The 22247-nt window shown below is 41.5% G+C and overlaps 1 protein-coding gene across 1 annotated transcript in view; it reads right to left on the reverse strand.

Annotated features, from left to right (window-relative positions):
• flna (filamin A, alpha (actin binding protein 280)) overlaps window positions 1-22005 on the reverse strand; it is a 46117-nt gene extending 24112 nt beyond the window's left edge. The window contains exons 1-5 of the mRNA XM_019891374.1: window positions 21730-22005; window positions 15824-16282; window positions 1880-2131; window positions 994-1091; window positions 27-174 (exon numbers count right to left, since the gene is read on the reverse strand). Of these exons, the coding sequence (XP_019746933.1) occupies window positions 27-174; window positions 994-1091; window positions 1880-2131; window positions 15824-16193 (868 nt within the window). The 5' untranslated portion in view covers window positions 16194-16282; window positions 21730-22005. The remainder of the gene's footprint in view (window positions 1-26; window positions 175-993; window positions 1092-1879; window positions 2132-15823; window positions 16283-21729) is intronic.
• Window positions 22006-22247: the final 242 nt, after the last annotated feature.

Here is a 22247-nt window from a genome sequence, read left to right on the forward strand (position 1 = left end):
GGGGGGGGGGTTTGTTTTTTTTTAACCTGGCCCATAAGCACGAGCTTTCTTGGGGTTGAGTTTGGGTCGTAGTGGTGCACCGGGCTTCAGTTTAGCCTTCGGGAACTGGGACAGGTAAGTCATGACGGAATGCTCGTCCACATTGGGGTCAACAATTTCCTCAGGGGTTATGACCTAGGAGGGTAACACAAGATTTTAAAAATAAAACAAAATCTTGTCATTAAGTCAGCATTTGTTGATGAGAACAGGGAGGCTACAGCTGCACATGCCTATTGGAAACATTTAGTTATTTGCACTTTGTAGAGTACCTGCAACTTACGAACATGTCCCCCGCAAAAAAAAATTTTTGGAATGCACCCAACGAAGTACACATGCCCTTTGTCTTTTAGAAACAGTCCGCAAAGACTGACACAAAGGCTCTTCTTCGCCGAAGGATAGCTGTGGGCGGAAACAGCAGCGACCACACAGCCAAGTTTGAGCACGCAATGCTGTGCTCGCTGCCAACTCTGTGCCAGTGAGCACAACACAACACAGGCAACTGCAATGCCCACACTTATGCATTTTGAAACTACACTAATACGTTCAGCTAGATAAGCCCCAAAGGGGAGAATACGTGAGAATGAGGACACAATGATCCTCTTGGCCCACTGCTGACTGACAGTGTTGCATGTGGGGTGCAACCACAAATCACAAAAAGTCCAGTTATGATTCTACCTCAATAAAGTCAAAATGCACTGTGTGAACTTTGAGTGGCACACATTTACACAACTTCTTTTCCGCAATAAAAATAAGTTTTAAAGTTTAGCCAGCCATGTCATCAGCTCTCCAATGCCTCACTTGGGCAAATCTTAATAGGATGCATCTAAGCTCACCTAAATTGAACAAAGGAGCGTTTAATTGTTCACATGACATAGGTTGATAAATTGCCTGGCTCTTTGTACTTCTCTAGTTTGCAAGTCACATTTACGGTGTCGAAGTGATTCGTCACTTCACCTGAGGTATACCGAGCCAGTCATCAGCTTGCTGCATGGCCTCGCGGGCATTATCCACAGGTTTAGTCTGATCCCACTGGTCCCAGTCAGGACACAGACCTGGGGGGAGCATCAAAGATGATACAAATAGTGTTCGAGACAGACTTGAGGGATGCAGCAAAGGAAATACGACAAACTGTTTAAATCGGCATCGAATGTATTTATATGCAAACGCTTTGCTGTGGGAAGTAAATGCATTTCAATACATTATCAAGCATCAAATGAGGTGCAACACTATGAATGTTTTTCTATTGTTTTAAGGAATTAATAAATTAGGCCATCAACATGACATTGGTACCAGTTAAACTGACTACTGGCAATGACTGTAATTGGGCACAAGGCCAACATTTATATGCCTCCACTACAGCTATTCTTTTGTTTGTATTGAACTGTGAATTCTCTTAATTTCCAGAATGTTCAATATTTGCCTGACTTATGGTGCAGTATTTGGGAGTATATTTGCAAGGAAACAAAAGGCTTTTCTGCCACTTGAGGGTGTGGTGGTATGCCAAATATCCCAAAAATCCATTTTTTTAATTTTATCTCTACATCAAATCATCCTCCTCTTATTCACCTCCCACTCACTATGATTTATCAGAATAAGCTCCCTCCACCCTTTCTGTTTCGCTCATTAAAGGCTTTAACTCAAACACTTGCCTTGACCTGACCCTGATCTTCACTCCAAGTTTTTGCCTGATGTGTCAAGTGTGCTTTGTATTAAATCAGAGCTATATGGTAAACTTGATACATTTGGTTTGCATAATGCATGCAACTTCACATTGTGGTCCTTCTCATCCATTTGACCTCTCTGCTTATAAACTAAAATATACAGGCCTTAAAGAAGTCACCTGGAGCACAGCTGTCGACCAGGGCCCCCAGAGCCCGGCCAGTCTGCCAGTCCCGGTTGAAGTTGGTGATAGGAAGCTCAGGGAGTTTGTTCTGAATCCATCCCAACAACCTCTGCTTGGGGGTCTTCTGTCTACCATCATCTGCCTCCTCCTCTTCATCCCACATTGGCATGGAGATAGAGTAGTGCAGGATCAAGGTCCAGATCAGTCCGAGGATGAGCTTCAGATTCCCATCAACGATGGCTTTGGAGTCTAGACAAAACCAAAAAAAGATTTAAAGTATTCACGTTTGAACTCTTTAATGTGAACATTCAGTTTTGATATGACCATTTAAAAGGGTTGTTGAGAGAAAGGCTGTAAAAATTGTTGAGTACAAATTCGCTCTTTGTGCGCTTAAAGAATTATTAACTCAAGATGTGTGTTTTTTTTTTTGTGCCGGAAAATAAAAAGGAAACTTATGTGATTTGCCAGTAGAAAATCTGGTCAAAAAAAATAAATTAAGAAGGACTAAGGCTGGGCAATAATTCAATATCAACATGCCAGACATGTCCTCAATACCAATAGAATTTGTGGTTGACATAATAGATTAAAAGAAAAAAAAATTAGGACTAATTACAAGCACCCAAGAGGAAATTTGGAGCACAACATGTACAAGAATCATTTTATGTGAACCTTGTCCGAAGTAGACATTCTGATTCACCGAAGAAGCATGTCGACACAGGCACGCACAAGCTTGAGTATGGCATACACACGCAGTATACTAAGTGTGGCATAACCAGTCGCCTCAGTCCAAGTCGAGCAAAAAGCTTGATTATACTGTGCATAGTAACACGATCAAACACTTAGGCATGGATACATGGTCCAATAAATGCTTTGCTAGCACCGATGTTAACCAACTACAAACTTCTCAGCTCCAACTTCAGAGGCAAGTAAAAAATGTCCTTTTACATAATGCGCCAGCTTATAAGATGTCGCTCAATCACGGATGGTCAACTATGATTCTTTTTTTTTTAATTAAATATCCACAGAGATGGTGGCCCCTGAGCACCATATCAATGTCACAATGGTACAATCTCTCTCAATTCCCAGTGCTGTAGTGCGTAGAATAATGCCTGGAGGAGTTCTAGAAGAATGAGTGCGTTTTCTAATTGCTCATGTCACAAAATACTTTGGACTAAATAATCAGCACCTCTGCAATTAAATGACTGGTTCCAGTCCTAGTTACAGTTACACCTTCTACAAACAAGTAATTGTGATTTTGGATTTCCTTAGTGAAAAACAAAAAGGTGGGGGGAGCTTATTCAAAACAGTGAAAAGGGGATCAACCTTTTGATTAGATTTATCCACTCCCAACCTTTTCAAGTTGTCTACCTTACAGAACAAAAGTTAATTTGAGTGGGAGGAGATTGTGTGACACATGAGAGAAGATCGAAAATCTGCAATTGTCAACATGACCAGAAAAACCAAACCAAACCGCACAGCATTCTTTGAACATCTTCCCTAACATGCGGTCAAAGCCGCTGACAGTGGCATATCAGCACACAAAACCTGAATCCTGCTGCTCTCAACATTTGACAAATATTGTATGTGTTGAGACAAGACTCAGGAAAGGAGGATAAAATGGCTGGGCAAAAGATAAATGACATGTACACACATACAGCTTGTAACACGGTCAGAGGCGTGCGCTTACATGTTGCAAAAGATGGGGTTGATCGGAATAGTGATCTCAAACTTGAGGATAAGCCTTGAGGAAAAGGTGGGGCTGGTGTGTGTGTGTGTGTGTGCGCACACATCCCAACTGATGCTAATCAAGACTGCTAGTCTACATAAGTATGTCTGTTTAAGCTCCGACAAACTGTGTAAATTAAGTGCTGTAGACATACGTCCAAGTGATCCAAGAAATCTGTATTAAAATAGTACCCCATTAGTGGGGTGTGATATGTCACAAGATGTCCGGTGCACCAGTGGAAAAATACACTCCTCACAATGACTTTGAACAAGTCAGACAAAAAGGCCCTGCTTTGGTCACCCTCACTGGGGGAACACTGAATTTGTGGATCACCATAAAAACCCAGAGTCAAATCACTCTGCAGTGGTTACAAAGAAGGAAAAAGGTGATGACAGAAAAACCAATGAACAAGAAGTGCAATAGAATCGAAAAAAGGCCATTGGGGTGAAGAATGTTGATGAAAACAAACAGATACAACTACTTATAACTGATGTGGGATGCCTTGTGTATTTGAAGTACACCACACGTCAGAACAAGCAGTAAGAATGCCAGTGAGTCAAAAGAAGGGTGGGTCCCTACTCGCGATGTCCCTATCATGCTTTTTTGACACCCAAGTCGAGTCTTTGGTACAGTCCCGATCCAGTACTTTAGCAATGCATTAAGGGGGAAAAAAAAAGTGCATCTGATTTTTCTCAGACTACTATAGAAATAAACATACACCAATGCTTATGCTATAGGAACCATTCCACCAAATCAGTGCCAAATGCTATTTTGCAATACTCTCAAAATAAACTTAGCTCTGTATCTTTTCTCAGCACGACATTTGATGATACACATATTGACCATGTATGTCAATGTGTATTGGTTCATCTCAGAAATTGTTTTGCCATGTCAATTTTTCATACTGAAACTTTTATTGGGTTTTTAGCACAAAATAAGCAAATGCAGGCACAATGACATTTACGCTAATTGAATGTTAACTTAAAACACAAGACATACCCATGTGCGGGACGCTTTATAAAAATGGTACCAATTTGGGTGAATAGCCCATAAGCATGACCATAAAATTAGAGATTCCTCTGTTTGATACACTCAATTTATTTGACGGCAAACAAGATATAACAACATCTACATCGTTATTTATAGGCTTGTGCAGGCACAAATAGCAAGTCCACACAGCTGCGTAGTTGTTGGGTACGGGTGTGCCTTCTCTCATGGAGAAACAACACTGTGTATGACCTCGTTAAATGAAACAGTGGGGAACAAGCTAGCTTGTCACTAAGTAATTTACACTCATTAAATTTTTATTTGAAGTGAAGTTGTTTGGACGTGTCACAATCGCTAACCTGTCTGCCGCACTCTCACCTCTCTCAACTCTGACGGTGCCGTTTTGCAAGCAGGGTTCTTTATATCAGGCAAGGCAGACTAATTTCGGACAATCTTTTGGCCTGCTTATCCCTCCAAACAAGCTATGAAGACTCTCTGCCTGCAGGAGAGCCATGTGCAAAAAACTATACCAGAACCAGAAGCACCACAAAGGTTTAATTTTTGTGTACTCCTAACTAAATCAATGGGCAAAAGGCTTCAGTGTCTTAACAGCGAAAATGTTGATTGAAATTTACAGAAAAAGGACATTATCTCAAACCATGTCCTGTGGTCTGATAAGACCAAGACAAATTTATTTGGCTCTGATGGTCCAAGCATGAGTGTCACGGTCTAGGACAAAATCATGAGTGCAGCCAGGGCTAAGGAGCTACAGGGCGCTGAGGAAACCATGAATGCATCCTATGACATACTGGATTAGAGAATGATCTCTTTCCCTTTGGAGACTGTGCTGTGGAGCAGCATTCCAACTTGGAAATTCCCCATAACACAATTCCAAGTCGACCACTGCCTTGATAACGAGGGCTAAGGGTAAACATGATGAACTGCTTTGCCCTGACCCTGTCTCTAGACCTTATTGAGTATCTGTGTGGTATCCTCCAGTGGACAGTGGAGGACCAGTCTCCAACATTCACCAGCTCTGGTGAACTATTCGGAAGTGCTAGAAAAATGCCTACAAAAAAATATTGACGTTAGACTTGAATAGCTGTATGTTTCTTTTGAGGGGACACTATACTGGCTGAACTGTTTGGTGTAATTTCTTCTGTTGTTGCAATTAACGCTGTTAAAACATTCACAAGTGTGAGACACAGCATTTTTTTTTAAATATACTTTAATTTTGCATTATTATTTTTTAATATTCCAAATTCAATGGCTACATTGTTGGAAGAATACCTGCCCATTATACAATCTTGTGTCCAGGATTATGTACAACATCCTATGCTGCAGAGATTCGAGGGTGAATACAAACCCACGCACCTACTGTATGAAAACAACTTCCTTGGGGAGGTAATTAAAGTATTGACACAGAATCAAAAGTGTTATTTATATATGTGTGTGTGTTCACACTAACCTATCTGAGGGACTTTTTAAGCAGTCAATGTGTCGTAACACTTAATTCTTCTCCTGCTTAAGGACACAGTGTTTCACACTTTAATAATCTGCCTTGCTGTTTGATACATGCCTTTCTCTTTCCCCACAAAACATGCGAGGAATGTGCCAGCATTCCTGTCAGACCACACCAGCTCAGACAGAGCCCATATACGGACACAGACTGCTACATAATCCCCGTCTGCTGATTCATAGCCCCTTTGTGCATGTGTGTAAGTGTGACAGACTGCCCGCCCCCCCCCCCCAAAAAAAAAAACTCCCATGACTCAACGAGATGGCGTGTTTGTGCAGCCATCAGCCCCCGATTCGAGCGTCACAGTCATGACATCATCGCAACCTCTGACCCTACAGACATCACAAACATCTCTCAGCATCACAAACATCAAGAGGGAATGATAGAACCGGACGGGAGAAAGAACAGCAAAAGCATCAGCAAGATTTTACAGTGTACTGAAGCATTTGAAGAGGGCCATCCATGTCCATTACTCATACAAATTCAGACAGGCATTTTGTTGTAATTTCAATTCCTATGAAAGTTAAGTAGATTTTCTAAATTCCAATGGAACAAAACAACACAGTTCAGCAGAGTCCTCCACCAGAGCCAAACAATAATTCTGGATAAGTGAAAATTTAACAATCATTTCTTAGCAGCTTGTCCGGAAACTGATGGGTATGTAGAACATGCTTGTAAAATTGTTCTCCTGTGAGAGAAAAAAAAAAGCAGTCTTGTAGACAGCAGCCATTTGCGTATTAAAGTTGACAAATTTCAAAAACTCAAGACTTATCCATCTTTCCATATGGATAAATAAAGTAAGGTGGCTGTCAAATACAGGTAGAGGCAATTATGACAATGCATGAATAGCAAATTTATCATCAATGAACGCACTTCCAATAAAGACGCCCCATATCTCCTTTGTTGCGAGCCGCGTGAAGCTAACCGCTGCCGCCACGACCTGGCTTATGAACAAAATGTACAGTGCGGGATTCCCTTTTGTTACCTAGAAATGTTACCGACTGACTCGTACATTGCGGTACTTCCAGAGGCACGGCGCGGTCCTGAGCGCATGGTCAGAAAACATATCTGGTAAAACAAATCTCGCTGTCTGGAAAGGCTGAAATTGTCTCTCACTTTCGAATGGGAGTCTCCCAGATGGCGCTCAGCTGAGACTACGAATTGGCAAAGTCAGTGATTTCGACAATCATAATGGCAACTAAATCACGGCAGAGTTTGAGGCCAACAGACTGAAAGATGATTGTAAGGGCTTCAGGACACTGCAATTTTCATTTTCTGCCTGAATGTTTTCTTCATTCTGTGTACACGTATTTGTAATTGTCATGTTTATATTGTATTACATCTATAAATATTCATACATCATAGTTGGTGGCCATTTAATTGGAAATGGCTGGAACAAACTACCGTGATAACGTACAGATTCATTAAGTCCCTTACGTTGTAATGATGTTCGTATTACTTTGTTTACTTTCTTCAACTAGCAAATCAAAGTAGAGCAGGAAAAGGTCGACTGATTGGCTGTTGCCATCAAACACATTTCTGCCATGTCTGACAAAGTAACTATGCGCAGTAAACCCAGCTGTAATTTATCACTATCATATTTCCCAGCCCCATGTGTACTGTAAAACTCCAAATAGAGGCAATTATGACAATGCATGAATAGCAAATTTATCATCAATGAACGCACTTCCAATAAAGACGCCCCATATCTCCTTTGTTGCGAGCCGCGTGAAGCTAACCGCTGCCGCCACGACCTGGCTTATGAACAAAATGTACAGTGCGGGATTCCCTTTTGTTACCTAGAAATGTTACCGACTGACTCGTACATTGCGGTACTTCCAGAGGCACGGCGCGGTCCTGAGCGCATGGTCAGAAAACATATCTGGTAAAACAAATCTCGCTGTCTGGAAAGGCTGAAATTGTCTCTCACTTTCGAATGGGAGTCTCCCAGATGGCGCTCAGCTGAGACTACGAATTGGCAAAGTCAGTGATTTCGACAATCATAATGGCAACTAAATCACGGCAGAGTTTGAGGCCAACAGACTGAAAGATGATTGTAAGGGCTTCAGGACACTGCAATTTTCATTTTCTGCCTGAATGTTTTCTTCATTCTGTGTACACGTATTTGTAATTGTCATGTTTATATTGTATTACATCTATAAATATTCATACATCATAGTTGGTGGCCATTTAATTGGAAATGGCTGGAACAAACTACCGTGATAACGTACAGATTCATTAAGTCCCTTACGTTGTAATGATGTTCGTATTACTTTGTTTACTTTCTTCAACTAGCAAATCAAAGTAGAGCAGGAAAAGGTCGACTGATTGGCTGTTGCCATCAAACACATTTCTGCCATGTCTGACAAAGTAACTATGCGCAGTAAACCCAGCTGTAATTTATCACTATCATATTTCCCAGCCCCATGTGTACTGTAAAACTCCAAACATCTCATTTCGTCATTTTTACTGATAACTTGCAAGCCAAAGATAACCAAAAGATCAATTATGTCAGAATATTTAATATATTTTTTAAATATTTTTTTTCCAGAGACAATCTACCAAACAAATTTATCAACTTTGTGTTTTATCTTCATATTGGCTTTTGGATTATATTTAGTAACATAAGAATTTTAAGGGTCTCATTAGCATGTTTGACTTTACAACATGAATGCATTTTGCAGCCTCACAGTTCGCTTTGACCTGCTCTCTCGGGCCCTTCCCTTCCTCCTCCACTTGCCTCCCTCCCTTAAACAAGCCACAGTGGATCTACTACACTTCCTCATTTTCCTTTCTGCCATTTGCACTCACTCACTCACTGCCCCTGTCTCTTCTCTCCCTCGCCTCTCTCCCTGTGACTGGAAAACGTTCCCCCTGGTTTTTTTCGCCTTAAAAGGGCAGAAGCAACTGGATCTTGGCGGCCCTCCCATTCCACGGGCTCTGGTTACAAAAGAGGGAGGAGGGTTTTGGGAAGATTGGGGGAAGTGAGACTGGGAGGGTGGAAGACCTAAAGAAGAAAAAAAATGTAGAAGTGCAGTGTGGGATTTTTGGGTTTGTTCAATCTTGCACAAGCATGGATGTGCTTTGCTCAAGTGAGGGAACACTACGGTGAAAATGACGGTTGAAGCAGATTGGGTCAAAATGGAGAGATTTGGGCCAAGTGGGCTGCAAGGGCAGACTAGCTAAGGCTGAGGGTGATGAGGAGGCAGCGCATATAACGATGAATGAGGGGCTTTAATAAACACCATGTGGCTTCAATCAGGTGGTTTTTCATGGAAGCATCTGGTAACACTGAGCAAGCACACAAGTTTGCATTTGTAGGACATTGATGAGCTCAAAAAACACAGAACATTTCCAGCATTGCACCCTGGTTATCTTTGATTGTATATAATATGATTCCATTACATAAGACACATTTCTTTGCGACTCCAACTGTGGCTTCATGTCTCTTGCTCGATTTGATTATGAGGAGTGGGGCGTAGGGGCACGTTTCCAACACTGATGTCATGCAACAGGCCGAATGCCACTGAATGGAATGAGAATGCACATTCTACTTATGCTCACAACCCCCTCGAGGAGTCCCCCTTCTTGGCTTTGCAGACAGGAAGTTATGCCAACGATAAGGAGCTGGCAGGAAGTGATCATTTGGACGAGAATAGCAAAACTTGCAAATGCATTCCTCTCTCATCTTATGCCCCATCTATCCAGCCAGTTTTTATATGACCTAACTTCTTTAGGTCAATTGTTAAGCTGAAGTCTATCCCAGCTGAGAGGGCCGAAGGCGAAGGCAAAGACACTCATGGACTCTGAATGAACACTACGTTTGTTTTTTTTAAGGCGAGACAAAACCAGAGCACACTGAGATACCCACCACAAACACAGGAGAATTCCACAAAAGAAGGCCAGAGCCAAGATTTGGATCCTGAACCTCAGATTTCTGAGGCAGACATGCTAATCGCTGGTCCATCGTACTTCTGCGGCAGAATATTCAGACTAAAAAGTAGAATATGTAGTGTTCTACAATATATAATTACAATTGGTATATAAAATGTACCTTGGTGTGATACCATCTGAAGAGTGATGTGATGAATTTGCTAACTATTGCTTATTATTATTATTATTACTACTATTATACAATACAATCACCAGCTCCACAAACTTTGAAATCCAGTAACTTAACTCACAGGATGAAACACTAGATCTTAAGAAAAAGAGTGATCAGACTTTCTTCACATTACGGTTTGACTGTGCCAAGGAAATGAGAAAGACTCCATCTTGCCAGCATGTATGTATGTATTTGCAATGTATCTTTTTAATTTGTCAGTCACGCACCCAACACTACCACAACCAAACTGAATGCTTGTCATCCATAGTCTCAGTGCAATGCGCTTAATCGGCTGCTACCAAAACACTGAATTGTTAATGTTCCTCCTCCCAACCGGAGTCATCTTTAGCTGTATGCTTCAATATCCCCATCTGACGCTTAAAGGATTATTTTATTGACTTTGTATTTTTCTTTTAAAACACTACACCAGCTGTTCGACTCTACTTAAGGAGTAAAATCTTTCGCAGCACCCTACCCGGCCACCTGGCACAGTACCGAGACAATTCAAATTTCATGGACTTTTAGTGTCCATACGCAATGCTGTTTACATTTCCTTGTTTCCATTACACCATTACGAAATAAGACGGCTGTTGCCACACGCGCATGTGTCTCAACCTGCCTTCTCAGCCCAAGGCAACAGGCAAGAGAACAACCAGTTGCAAAGTTGCACCACACTTGTGTTTACATCCAACATGCAGGCTCAGGCACGTCAATTGTAGTTCAGGGCAAACAAGGACTTCTTTTTGTTTATTTTTTTTATATAAATAAAAATGTTTAATAGAAATTCAAATATGCTGCTCACAAGAAACTTGGAGAATCTGCAAAGACGGCATGCAGGAGATTACGGTTTAATTGATAAACTATCTTACAACAGGCAGGATGATGCCAAGTGGGAATGTTCAAGCTCACTCAAACAGGCGTGTGATGACGCACTTGGAAGACGCACACCGGATGTCTCAAGCAGATGATAGCTAGTGGGTTGGAGCTTCAGTAGAATACTTGCTAAAATGACTGTGTGCCAGAAAGGTGAACCTTGGACTTTGACAGATCAAACTTCACCTCCGAGTCATTCACACGTCACACATACCAAGCTGATCCAATGGTAGCACGTCAGACTAAAAGAGGATGTGTGGAGATGTGCGTGTTAATGCGAATTGCAAAGTGAGTGCTATTTGATTTTCTCACGTGCAGACATTTTTTTTCCTGATACTTATTTGAGGCAAAATGAGTTCTTACCATTCCACCACACACACACACACACACACACACACACACACACACACACACACACACACACACACAGAATAGATGCACTTGAATCAAAGGTTGGATTTTCCTTTGAAACTGAATTTATTCAAAGCGAAAGAACACATCTTAACCAGGGGGGCCGGTAATTATGGTGAGCAGTGTATGTCTATATACACCCATACATAGACAATCAGTAGCAAAAGTATCCTTCGTATCACATTCCCCCCCCCCCCATTTAAAGCATTGTTGCAAATGTTCTACTTTAATGCCATGTTTAAAATGATTCATGCAAGACTTGCCGTTAGGAAGGTCTGCATGGACGCACCCCAACTACTCAATGTCTGATAATGTTATTCGCCTTAAAACCCCGAAAACTAGTTCCAAACTTGATTAACAATATTCAATTATGTGGAACTAATCAACAATAACTGACAATTGACAGAATTCTTAATGAGCAACTGATTATGTCCATGCCAGGATCACGTAGGCCATATTTATTTACACACCGCACCATGCAAAGTATATCGTATGACAACATCATGTAAAAACACTAAGTGCAGGTACATTTTAAATTTCACGTTAAACATTGTCACCAAAAGGTCTAAATCTACAGAGCCAACAACAATCTCGAATTCAAAAAATAGTGGCTCCACATTTTTTGGAACACTCCTTGTGTTTGTGGGTTGGTATTCCAGACTCATCCGCAGCATGTTACATGATCAACACTTTGAGACCACAAACAAAAGTTGTAAAAGACGCACCAAGAGTAAAATTAGGACAGTGGTGAAAAAAGGAAAAAAAAGACCTCCAAGTAGTAGGATACGTTGCGATGGCAGTTTGTGCTAAATTGTGGTGAGGGTGGCTGGAAGGGTGTGTCCACTTTGTGCAATGAGAGAAGGAAGCACAAGAGCAAAGTGGGCTGCTCTCTCATCCACCGATTCGACTAGTCAAAAAAGGAGAAGCTGGAGAAGGGTGAGTCAGCTGGGATCACCCCACCCCCCTCAAAAGACCTATCAATGATCCATAAGGTTCAAATTTTCTGAGGGGGGGGGGGGTGCAAATAAGAATTAAAACACTATACGGGTGCTAGAAAAGGAATTTACATGGAGGATATGCTGCCATGACTGACAATTGCCCAGAGCTGTGACTCAGTGTGCAGTCTCACCTGCTGCTTGCTGGAAACAGTTTGTGAGCATATGGGAAGTACAAAGTGTGCCAGAAATCCCCCCCCCCACCCACCAATCTCCGACCCCACAGATGTCACTTGTGTCTGATTCACAGCTACTCAAGTCACCAACCCTTTTATTGTCTTTGTCACCGCGGATGTTCCGTGGACATGCTCCCAGAGAAAGACATGGAAGGTAAAAGAGTAAACCTTGCCTCTGGACTTAGGAAGACTAACTCTAGTAAGAACAACACATTGCACAGGTTAAATTTTCACCCATGCTTGTGCGTTGTAGGCACACCCGAAAGACAATTTCATAAAACACTGAGGGGATGCAGCATGGGCCAGAGAATAAAAAATGTGTTAGCTTGTGCCAAGGCTGTACTGATTACACTATTTTTCAACTGCTAAAATTTCTATTCCACAAGCGTTACGTGGGATTTTTGCTTCCAGTTGCAAATAACAATTTAAGTGGTGTTTCATCACCTGCAGAGGCGGAGTAGAAATTCAAGAGCAATTTGAGTCACAAGTATCAATACGTTGTAAGGCTAACAAAAGACTCGAAATTGTCGAGAGGTGTGAACGTGAGTGCCAGTGGTTCTTTACCTACAATACCCCCGGTAATTGATTGGCAACCAGTCCAGGGTGTACTCTACCTTTCTGTCAAGTCGGCTGCGACCTGTGACCCTAATGACAATATAGAAGATGTCTGACAAGATACAATTCAATACAACGTCCCGTCAAATCTTAATCTACCTACTTTACCTTGTTTCATTTGTATGAATCAGATTGCATCAAGGTATCCTTCCACACATACCATTTTTTTTTATTTGTTAATTGATCAAATGCTAATTCCGCAAGAGTGAAATGCTTTGCTTGTTTTCAGCTGTCGTGGGGCACAACATTCATTACTGCCACCAGCAGAAATGGAATGGAACTGTATTGAGACCAACTTCAAGGTCATCTTTAATTGGTCGAACATGGACATTGCCAGACTGGTGTCAGGCAGAGGACCAGTCTATTTCCCCATGGTAGTCTTGAGTGTCTGTCCCCACTTTGTCTTGAGGTGCTCTTAAAGTGGAATTAAAAAAAAAAAAAAAGTATTACAATATGGTATACACGCTCCCACCAATCTAAAAAAGAAATTCTGATTACTATTGTGTAGTAAGAATTAGGCAGCAAAATCCACCCATTTTTATCCATCTCTGCTACTTGCTGTTGACTGAAAATAACATCACAGCACCTAAGGGCTCAGGTATTGACCAATCAGTTTAAAATCAATTGCTGTTGCGAATAAAGAGCAAAATCTCAGATTTGCGTGACTGAGCCACAGAGTGCCAATTATAAGCGCTCAAAGCTTGCAAAGCACACATGCGCAGGTGACAAACAAGTGCCACCCGCTGTAGGACTCCGGGGGAAAAACAAGAGCAAAATGAAGATATCCAGTCTGAGGACAAAGTCACATAGCACTGATTACATGTGTGCAGAGCAGACCTTCGCCAGCTAAAAGCAGCAACAGGCATCAGACGTGAGTTTGTGCAGATTCATTTCCGCTTAAGTAAACGTGTTTGGTAGGCTCATTGTTTTATGTACTGTATTGTATCGTGGCTTTGAAAGAGAGTTTGGGAAGAGGACGGACGTAACACAGGCGTTGCTTTTGTGATGTTAATCGGCTGTGCGTCATGTGGCCACGCCTGCCTGCCAACAGTGAGCACCAGCACAGCACTCAGTACCATTTTAATCAACAAGGGCATAATAATTAGGGATTCTTTTAGGATATCAAATTAGCTACTGAATATAATTTTGGACGCTGTTGTGTTGACAGTCCATTCCTATTGGTGATATCCCCGTGGTCATTACAATTAGACAAAGCATTTTGACTGTCATTTTTGTCATGTTGCTACTTTACACAAATACATTTTCAGAGCTCAAATTATAGGTATGTGTAGTAGGTATAAAAGTTGCGAGACGCACTATGCATTTTTCATCAGGATGTAGTTTTACGCATTCAATGGACATGCCCACAGAATTTGTGAGCAGAAACAATGGCTTTATTTCTTTTGAGATTCTGAAGCCTTGTTTTATACAGCTGCAGATTTTTTTTTTTAAATTCAAATTTATCAGAACCGTCAACAACTCTCTGTCATGTGTCAAATTTAGAAGACAATAATTTTCATTTTAGAGGGAATTCAAGTGTTCCAAAGATAGCAGTATTATGGCTGCCTATTAGTTTCTTGTTCCAGCTTTCATACATAGAGCATCGTATTAGCTGCAAAGCTTGGTAGTAGAAATGGATTTCCACCTGTTATTATAATTTGGCCTTCATGGAGGTCTAAACCCTATTAATTGCTCTTGTGGGTTCTTTCATTGCAGCGCCACCATCGCTTGAGTATTTACACAGAGATGTCACAAAAGTCAGCTCATAATGACTTCCCCCATGATTTCAAAGTCTGCTGTTAGGATGCTAGCCATCAATATACAAGAAGCTACATCCAAGCAAACTCCATTTGACCCAACCTGATGTGAACAGGCAGGAGTAAAGTTGTCATACCATGGAAACCCCATCCCACATCGTAACATTAGCATAGCACAGTCAATAGGCCTAATACTATATGTCCAAACAGGTTCATCCGGGATCAGTCCTCCTCTGGTCAGAGATTGCCTGAACTAAATACCGACCCACAGTTTGGACTCAAGGTGGGCGAGCCCTGTTCAGGCCGCCGGCAAGCAGTGACCTCTTCCCAGTCCTCCCAAATCAAGTGCAGAAAGGAGGGGACAAAGCAATGGTCCCATGCAGACAACACGCGCACACACACGGGGAACCGCCTGCTTTTTCACTAAACACCGACAAACGTTAACACTTTCTTGTAGCCCTCCTGAACCTGCTTGACGGCACTGGCATTTCTACAGTTCCAAATAGTTGCTCATGGGGTTGCAATAAAACGTCTGTCTCCTCTTTTACGGAGATTTAATGGGTAATTGCGACACAATTTAATCACTGCACCTGGTCAAAAGTGATTAGTCATACATGTCAATGAGAACAAACAGAATATTGTGTCGGAAAACTAAGCGTTTCTTACCTTTTGTGCAACAGAGTATATTGATTCGATCAATGTCTTACATATTAGCATCTTTGTGCTCAGCAATGTTAAGGCACCATAAAGACGTCCGATTCAAGCATCGTGACTCACCTATGGACACCAGCTTGATGTTTTCCTTGTCCAGGAACTCCAGGGCCACGGACACGTTCTCCAGCTGCATCTGGCGGAAGGTGGGCCTCTGGTTGTACTTTCGGAACATCTTCTTCTGGGACAGCACCTCCAACAGACCGATGAGCCGCAGGCCATCGCTGAGGTCCGTCTGCAAGTTGCCAATTCGCTTGTTGACGCATTTCAGGTGCTCGTTACACCAGCGGGTGAATGTGTTCTGCTGGATCTTCTTCCACGGCGCGTCCTCGGCCAGGTCTTTCTCCGTGGCGGGCATTTCGGCGTCCTTGTCCGTGGAGAGAGCGTTGGGAGCAGGCGCGGTGCTCTGGTGGAGACGGGGGTGGGAACCACTCATTTTTATAGCGTTGGCTGTCTCTCGGTTCGCTGCCTTGTTTCTGGGTGGAGTCTGTTCAACTTTTCCTTTTCTCTGCCACTCGGCCTCGTCTGTTTAACAGAAACAAATCAAGACGGAAAGTTTGGAACGCAAGAAAATACTTCTCATAACACAAATAAAGGAATTAAATCAAATATTTACTATACAAACGATTAGGTGTTAATCTTTAGGGACGAAAGTGCACCGGTGGAAAAAAAAGTTGCCTCAGGCGACCATTAGGGACTTTTTTTAACCCGTTGCAATTGTCCCCCGCCTCTCAAAAAAAGTCTGCGAGGATAGGTTGCAGCTCTCCCACAACCAGAATAACGATAAACGTTGTTGAAAATATGGACATTATGGTATTACAACATGTGAAATATACTTTGAAGACTGCGTTACTTGACGTGAATTGTCATTAATCCATGTATGATTGCAATTGGCTCACGGTACACTTCCGGAATGTTTAGCCCCGCCCCCTGAAATTCCACCTTTTTTGTAAGAACTCAATGTCAAACTTTGCACCGCCATTGCTCTACAAATGAAGCTCGCACTGTCATATTTAAACCTAACCTGACACTAACCTTAAATATATCTAATCATAATATTTTCAGAAATAAATTCAGACTTGTAAAATATTTTTATTCCACGTTTTAGAGACATTCCCAATCCCTTCACCATGTAAAATATGAAGAACACTTGCATTTATCCAGAAACAATATGATATAAAGTACAACATTCCAAGACAGCACGATGTACCAGTGATCTGCACTCTTCCTCAGCTATAAGATTCGCAGTCTGCATGTTCTCTGTGTGTGGGTTAATTGGATACTTCGTTCTTCCGCAAACACACGTTTGGTTGATTAAACCCTTTATTGCCCCTATTTTTATCTGTTATTTGTGACTGTGAACTAACCCAGGGGTCACCATCCTTTTTGAAACAGATTTCTTGGGTACTGATCAATGCAAAGGGATACCATTTTGATGCACAATTGTGAAATGATTGTTTGTTCAGGCTCCCTTTACTAATTGTCTTATTATGAATAATTCATGTTATTCATCTCTGTGAAGACACAGATCATGTTAATCATTTTTCACAATTATTATCAACCACGATTTAACAAAGTAGTAAAGTGAGAAGTATCAATACGTCACACTTTTATTTCTACAAAGAACTTTTTTGTTTTTTTTTTTTGTTGTTTTTTGTTTTTTACCCACAGGTACAGATGACGACTGACGGAACCCTTTCTACGATGGAACTTTCCTGTACGACTGAGAGCCTCCACAAGCATCTACAAAGAACTGCAAGTGTTTACTTTTTCTGTCCCATCATATTGATGAGGTATTTTTAGAACAGGCCAACGGTGGTACTTGGGGAGTAAACTGGTGCCTGTAGGGACCATGTGGGTAACCCAAACCATTGAAATGTTAGAGGGTTTTTGCCCATGTCTAATTTTCAACTTTTATTCTGATGTCCAGTCACGCACATTTTGTATGACTACCATTACTGGTGCATGGCCAGAACTGTCAATGTGTGTACCGTCATTGTCTGCTGTGTGCAGTTTTATCTTTAAAGATGTTGCAGAAGGGGTCAGAGAATGTCTCGGCAGAATTCAACCACCCCCTCTGTTGTCTTTTCTGGACGAATAAAAAAAAGAAAAAAAACAACAGCAAGGCTATTTTCAAGGAAGAAGTCCGTCTTTGATTTGGAAGGGAAGTTGACACGAAACAAAACGAATATCCATCTGTATTTAGTTGTTTAGCCTTTCACTTTAACAAAGATACATTACTGTACTGTTCGCAAATTATTAATTTTTCAGACTTTAAAAATTGGACAATTTTCCACTGCACATCTGATCTTCTCACAAATAACACTAATGTGCCACAACACACAGGTTGGGAATCAATCACTACACAGGGCCATCACCCACTGTAATGGTGAGGCCACCATTGCCATGAATTAACAGCATCAGCGAACTCCAGTCCTCGAGGGCTACTTGTCCTGCATCCTGCCTGTTTACTGTCTCTTCCTGCTGCAACACACTTGATTCAAATCATTAGTTCACTAGGAAGCTCTACAAGAGCCTAATAACTAAGATTAAAATCTAAAACATTCAGGATAGTTCTCCTCGAGGACTGGAGTTTGCCACCCATGATGTAGACCTTTAAAGATGAGTGCAAACAGACATGGAAAGATGCTTCCGAGCTCTGACAGTGAATAATTGCATGTTTGAAGAAGTAACCCTCTTCATACTGTTATAGGATTATGGCTCCCTGACTTTTTGAACATATCACAAGCACCACAAGTTTAAAGTCTTTGGATTCCTTACTAAGAAACAAGGCAGTAAAGACAGAGAGAGATGTGACTGCAGCTTCTTTGTCTAAATAAGGAGCTCAGCACCAGTCGACTCAGTGCGGCCTGAAGCCATGAACGCTTTGCCTTTGTCTCTGTGTGCGTGGGTGTGTGTATCTGGTCAATGGAGAATTTGAGGAATGCCCCCCATACACCCTAAAACAACCTCATTGAAGCACTTATGAGCCCCATACTTAATATCACCTTAATAAAATTCATTATTGTTAAATCTCTCTCTCTCTCTCTCTCTCTCTCTCTCTCTCTCTCTCTCTCTCTCTCTCTCTCGCTCTCTCTGTTATGTAATTTATTCACTAATTTTAAGAGGGCCTAAACGTTGACCCAACGAGGTTCTGAAATATGTTTTAATTTTACAAAGTGTTCACTCATTAGTTGACTTACATGCATAAAACACGACTGTAATTCTGTGCATTAAAGGTTGTCCATTTACAGAAATTATCTATTCTGGACCTCCTTAAGAGGAAGGAGAGTAGGTGAAATGCTGTTTACTTTTTTGTAAGAAATTGTTTCAATAGTGCCTGAAATATCAAACACGACCACCACCCTGATGACTGATAAAACGGTGCTCGTAATTTTGATGTTCTGTGTCTCCCTCTAGTGACTACTTGTTGTACTGCACACAATCTGCCTTTCAGACAAAACAAGTTTTTAACTTAATGCACTTTTATATACTACGAATAAATGCCGGTTACCGGGACAATGATATCCATCATAATCTTAGATATCACTTAAATTTTTTTATTATCTCAAAGTGCCCGAAAGACCCTCAGTGGAAAGGTATTGTGTTTTCCAGTAACATTTCTATTCTCAGTGTGACAGAATGAATGCATTTTAAAGGTGCATAATCTAATAGACACACTACCCAATAGTATATTTTGTCGATGAATGAATCAACCCTCTGCTAAAAAAATGCAACAATATCACAACATAATATAAATCAGGAAGTATGCTCCGATGATAATGGCACTCATCAGCTGATTCTGTGGCCTACTCCGAATAGGTTTTAAAATATTTTTGTATAAACCACTGCTCAAGTTGATTTTGTTCCTAGTGGCACTACTTGTTCAAAATCAAGGCAATGATTTTTACATAAAAGCCTTTGAAAAGGACAGTGTGACAGTGACAACTTCGAGGCTTTAAAATGCAGCCTTTGAAAGGATTCAAATAGTTTCCAAAAGGACAAGAGGCCAGGTGATGTTAATGAATGAAAGTCCTCATTGGTGAAATACATGCCTCACCTTGGTCCTAAATTTCTTCCTCTCCCCTGTGATGCTGTTGAGTGCCGGTTGGCCATACCAACGACTTGTCGTCACAGCCCACCACACCCAGTCAGTCACACAGCCAAGCAGAAGAAACAAACGCTCTCTAACCAGCACATGGCACCAGTGTGTCAAATACACATGTAAAATACAGTCTTTTCATATCTTGGAATTCAATCAAAGTGACAGGGATCACTGGTTAAATGTGTCATGTGGCAGAGAAAGAACACTTCCATTTTACACTCAATTTAGTATTTGCTCCTGTAAATCATCACTACCCGAATATTTGGATCCCCATTACCAGGCACGATTGGCAACAGCCATTTTGCTGGGGGTGCATAACATCAACAAACAAAATCCAACATTGCAGGGTTAACTTCCTGCACGCGTCTACAATTTCATTCCATAAAAATCTATCTTGATATACAGTACGGCATTAATTTCAAATCGGATATGTATATACACACACTAAATAAACAAAATAACAAGGCAAATTGAACCAAAAACTCATAATAGTTCTACTGATATTGATTCCTCCTTTGCCCATGTCTCTTGAGACACTTTATAAAACACATTATGGAACCAGAGGTATTTTGCACTTCACATGAATATTGCTTTTTTTTTTTTCATTAATATTAAAGATCCCACCACAGTCTTTCAGCGTTTTAGGCCAGACACACACTATTGCTTAGTTTGTTTTTCAGCAACCTGACACTGAAAAAGAAGGTAAACCCCAATTGAGATGAAAGTTATGTATGGGCACTTAAAAGTTACGCACGATCAAAGTGTGTGTCGGAAGGTTGGAGGGGTGGGGGTAGGCGTTAACAGTGTGCTTTATTCTGTCAAAAAATACACATAATGCATACACTAAAAAGCAACAATTTTATTTTGTCGATTTTACACAATAAAACCTGTACTGTCAGTTCACTTACACGTAATTGAGTACCGTAATTACTAGTAAACGAATATAAGTCAGAAGCACCTTCAGCGTTTTAGGCCAGACACACACTATTGCTTAGTTTGTTTTTCAGCAACCTGACACTGAAAAAGAAGGTAAACCCCAATTGAGATGAAAGTTATGTATGGGCACTTAAAAGTTACGCACGATCAAAGTGTGTGTCGGAAGGTTGGAGGGGTGGGGGTAGGCGTTAACAGTGTGCTTTATTCTGTCAAAAAATACACATAATGCATACACTAAAAAGCAACAATTTTATTTTGTCGATTTTACACAATAAAACCTGTACTGTCAGTTCACTTACACGTAATTGAGTACCGTAATTACTAGTAAACGAATATAAGTCAGAAGCACCTTATCCTTATTTCACATTAAGTGTGCCACAATGGTAATATCACCCCACCCCCCACCCCAATCAAAAACACAAAATCTTAAGACTGGCGATGGTCGCATAAATAACGGACCCCCCCCGCCCCCACCCCAGACACACACATACACAATCACCAACTTTTCAGTCATTAGTTGCCTTCAAAATGTTAAGTGTTCCCGTGTTCTGTGTACAAAATATAACAATTCATGATGCACAAAATATTACAATTCATGATGCACTCTGAACCGGGATAGAAAACAGGCTTGCGCGATTCCCCAATTCCCCAACCCATCTCTGGTTAAAAAAAAAAATCAACTGTCCGTGGATTACCTTATTTGGTGAGACGCCATAAATGAAGTCTGGTTAAGAGGATCAGAGACAAGTGACCACAGCACGGTCACCTGCACGCGTGGGTGAATCGGGTGTTGAAAAAAAAATAATAACAAATACAAAGGGAGCTGAATGTTTACACGGGATTGCGTCACACACTCACACCGACACAGACCGAATTTGAATAAAACAATCTCCCACTTTATTTAAAAATTGTCTTTCAAAAAGAAACTTACATGCTCTCTTGAGGGGCGAGCCTGTCTGTCTCCGCTGTCCTGCGTGGGTCCTTCCCACGCGAGCTGCCAGCAGAAGGGAATTGACTTTTAAAGTTTACAGGCTCGTGCTGGTGCAAACAGAAGAGGAAAAAAAGTAGTCCCTCCGCTCTATTTGCTGCCGGACTCTCTTCTGAGAGCGAGTGCTTTAATTGGTGGACTAGTGGAAGCATCAGAGGTGCGGTGGGGGTGTCACTCGCTGCCCCGACTCGCCTCTTGACGTCACGACCCCGCCTAAAGAATATCAAAGGTGTGATGTCATCGCCTCGTGCGGCGCACGTACTTCTATAATTTTGCTTGTGAGTGTGTGTGCCCCCGTGTGCATAATGTGAGAGCCCTAGCCCCCAGCTGAGTGTTCGCTCAAAAGTCAAGAATGCTCTGCTTACGATTCATCATGGTGGGAGGACAGAACCAGAGGAGGAGTGAAGACCGAAGAGAGGGAGGACCGAGGAGGGATGGAGAGAAAGAGAAGAAAGAGAAGA

Source organism: Hippocampus comes, unplaced genomic scaffold, assembly GCF_001891065.2.
Source record: "Hippocampus comes isolate QL1 unplaced genomic scaffold, H_comes_QL1_v1.1 scaffold174, whole genome shotgun sequence".
Classification (NCBI taxonomy): Eukaryota; Metazoa; Chordata; class Actinopteri; order Syngnathiformes; family Syngnathidae; genus Hippocampus; species Hippocampus comes.